The sequence below is a fragment of the Gavialis gangeticus genome, unplaced genomic scaffold (assembly GCF_001723915.1).
Source record: "Gavialis gangeticus isolate Ggan-Ray unplaced genomic scaffold, GavGan_comp1, whole genome shotgun sequence".
NCBI classification, from domain to species: domain Eukaryota; kingdom Metazoa; phylum Chordata; order Crocodylia; family Gavialidae; genus Gavialis; species Gavialis gangeticus.
This window is the reverse complement of record NW_017729027.1, coordinates 11560958-11564711: the sequence shown is the minus strand read 5'-3', so window position 1 is coordinate 11564711 and position 3754 is coordinate 11560958. Positions and strand designations below refer to the sequence as shown.

Genomic DNA, 3754 nt, shown 5'->3' with positions numbered 1-3754 from the left:
ACCAAGCCCTGGGGTACCCCACTGCTCACATCTCACCAGGCGGAGTACAACCTGTCCACCACCACCAATTTTTTACCCATCCAATTGTGTACTTGAAACCACCTATAAGAATTTCCAAAGTCAAAACAATTGTCAGAGTAGTATTTCTGCAAATGAGTATAGGATTTCACTCTCATACCATGAATGTAGCATTATTTACTTACATTTACTGAGTATACAAATGAAAAAAAATTAAGCTTTAGTTACATCCAAGAAACAACCTCATCCTTTTCCTCCTCAGGACCAGAAAGTAACTAGTTTATAGCCCCTTTCCCTTGCTATACAAGAACTTATTCTAAGCACCACCCCAAAGAGAAGAGAAAAAAAAAAGATCCCTTATCAAAGCATAATCTCATAAAAAGAATTCCTGAACAGGTACTGAAAATGGAAACTGGGGGAAGTGTGTGCAACAGGATGGTTACAGTGAGCTATGGTGACATCAAAGACAGAGTGCCAAGCTTCCAGAAACCAAAGCAAGCCACTCACAAGCAAAAGGAAGGGAAATAAATGGAACTTAAGGAAATGATTGCATCTCTTGACCATCCCAAAGATTTTGGTTATGATGTGGAGAATGAGGAGTTGAAGGGACTGCTGATGAAGGATGCTTCTTTTTGTGGAAGTGTTGCTACGTCTAGAGGACAGTTCATGAGATGCAGAGCAAAGGGCAGGTATCGACACGGTGTCTCTTGATGGTTAGAAAATGGTGTTTACAGGTTTGCTCTTGGGAACTGGCTTATAGGTAGATAAATATTAGAATAATGATCCAAGGCAACAGTAAGGGTTAACTGATTTCTAAAAAGCCTGTCTGTGACAAAGTTTCTTCAAGGCCCACTGTGTCTGATACAGGCAAACAGCAAGCACAAGCTGGGGAACTGAAGATGTGTACCACACTGTTCCATAACATAAGGTGGCACTAGGTCACAGTGCTCAACTGCAGGGCCCTTAGGCTTTCCAGTTTTCGGGAAAAGACCAAATTAGGAGAAGACGGGTAAAGCCCAAATTAGGATGTGTGCATGTGATGGGTTTGTGAAACAAAGGATTATGCTGATGGGACAGAATATGGACAAATATCATGACCACTGAGAGACCAATCAGTGATGGTAAGAAATGAAGAGTCATGAAGGGAAAAAGAATACAAAAGAAGGGATTTCAGAACAGCAAAGGGTCCCCAAGATGGGAACCCGAGGCCATCATGGACAGACAGCATACTACCAGCCCATCTCACCCACCCCACTGGGAGTGTGGAGGAGGATGGGGGACAGCCTCAGGCTCAGACCTCCAGGCTGCTGACATGCAAAAGAGAACCTCAGGGTGAAGCACACATAGTAGCCAGATGTACCCTCCCTCTGATGACAGCTTTCAGACTGGTAGATATCGAATTGTTTGCATTGTTCTCATCTGCCATCACAGAATTAGCCTATTATCAAATGGAGAGGTCGTTATCAGTCTGAGGGTTTGGTCCCTGCAGAACAAGATATCTGGATCATAAAGCCAGTGTCAACATCTCTGACTATAAGGCTTGTATCTGTACTACTTGGCAGTGCGTAAACACCCTAAAGCAGGGCTATCCAACTAACAGCCTGTGAGTGATTTAATTCTGGCCTGTAGGGCCTGTTGATGCTGCTACTGTAGCCACTACATTGGTGTAGCTCTGGAACCCAGAAGGTAAATGTCACTGCTACTTACCCCCAGACCTTTGCCCACCACCAAATTTGGGATCTTTGGTCATCGTTGGCGGTAGGGAAAAATAGGCAGCAAGCAGTGGCAAGCCAGCATACCACTGGAGTTGGGTCATTTGGCACGCATGAGGTCCCACATGCTACCAGATCTGGATCTGTCCTGCAGGGCCAAACGAATTAGTCCTCTCTTCCTTGCTCCCAAGGAAAGGAAAGTATCCAGTGTCCTCAGCAATGTATAGAGCCTCATTTAACTTGGAGCTAAAATACTTCTGATTCAAAAAAGGGAATGTTCTTCACCCTATTAATCAGTTCCTTAGAAAAAAAGAGCCCAGAAGGGAAGAAGACTGTCTCATGATCACCACTGTGGCCACTGATGAAGGTGTGGTATCAGTTGCATCAAGGGTGTCTCATATGGCATTTTTTGGCCACTAACTGTCCCTTCAACTGTCCCTTCATAAGAAGTCAAATAAAGGTCTTCTAAAAGTCTGGAGACAAATCAACAAAGTATGCCAGATATTCATGAAGTCCAAAGTTATAGCAAACCAACAGTACATAGTAGCTGGCTAACTGCCAAATGGCACATGAACAAGACTTCCTTCCTAGCAAGCTTACTCTTTGATTCCTTATCCTTTCTTATCATAAAGCTCTTTTTACCTTCCCCTGCCTGTTAAGAATAAAAAACATGGCACAAGGTGGTAACAGAAAAATTCTGGTCCCCACAAAAGGGCCTGATATTATTTACCTATTTCCCAAGTAACTGGGAAGAAGTAACTTGCATTTGTCATATAAGCCCCACTGACATGGAGGATGAGCTTGCTATGTGCAGACTGTCTGGAAGATATTTTACCACAAGGCAAAGGCTCACCAAAGTTCTCTACTGAAGTCCACTATCTGGGGTAAGAGTACTTCATCAGAAGTGGAACACCACGACGGAGTCATGAAGCTCCTCCACTTTGTAAAGTTCTCCTGCTCTGCGAATATGAGACCTAAAAATTGAGCAGGGACGGCTTGTGATGCCAAGACAAATAATCAGGTCTCAGCCAGTAGGACCTGTATCTGGAACTGCTCTTTGAATGCAGGGCACAGAGTCAAAAGGGCCACTAAGAAAAGGGCTTCAAGCAACCACTGGACCAGAAGCAAAGCAACACAAAGGAGAGGCATTACTGATTCTCTCAAGAATGAATTCCATCGCCATGGTAGAATACTGAGGGATAAATGTATTCTGAAATGAGATTATCTTTTGAGGCAAAAAAAGTTAAAATGAGGAGAGTGCAAGCAACGTTGTTACTAGACTTGCAACACCTTCACAGTCTGATGAAGAAAGTCATTGCTTAGGAAAGCATATGCTATACATCTCTAAATTAATCTATAAGGTGCAAATCTACCCTGCCTCACAAGAATTTACCACTAAGATTACATCTAGATTACTTTCAGAAAAGTTGCTCTGGGCTGGTGTACCATCTTTGCCAAAAGGAGTTAAAATGTAAAAACAGGGTGTTGTCAGCAAATGGCAGTTGAACAATATTGTGTTACTACTTACAGCTAGGACACTAGAACTAATTTTAGGCAAATATGTCCCTGCTGCATAGTATGAAAAGTTAGCCTCACAACCTCTCCCGCCCAAACACATGCCAAACTATTGCTTTCTTATTCAATCTCTCCTAGAAGTTAATGTCTTCCTCATGATATCATCCTCCCTCTTCCAAAAAATTAAAAACCCATCGAGGAATATACATACCAAAACCAAGTAACTGCATGGTCACATGCCATCTAGACCAAAATCCAAATTTAATCAAATTAATAACTTTCAGAAGAGATAGCCTTACCTGGCTACCCCTGATGATAATTCAGGTACCACACCCCTTCGACTCCAAGCCACAAGGTCCCGCTCAGTGGCTATTTCACTTCTTGGTGCATTGCTATGCATCTGTCGCACACCTTCAATTTGTCCACTACGCCTTAAACCTATATTTGGTGGTGAATGTACTTCTGAGGTAGTACTTACAGAGCCTGCAAAATTAATACAGGTGTACTTA

At 42.8% G+C, this 3754-nt stretch overlaps 1 protein-coding gene across 1 annotated transcript in view; it reads right to left on the bottom strand.

The window, feature by feature from the left end:
• The window catches only part of PHIP (pleckstrin homology domain interacting protein), a 217830-nt gene that overhangs the window by 78909 nt on the left and 135167 nt on the right, over positions 1–3754 (bottom strand). Inside the window, exon 16 of the mRNA XM_019520451.1 lies at positions 3545–3728. Within this exon, the coding sequence (XP_019375996.1) occupies positions 3545–3728 (184 nt within the window). The remainder of the gene's footprint in view (positions 1–3544; positions 3729–3754) is intronic.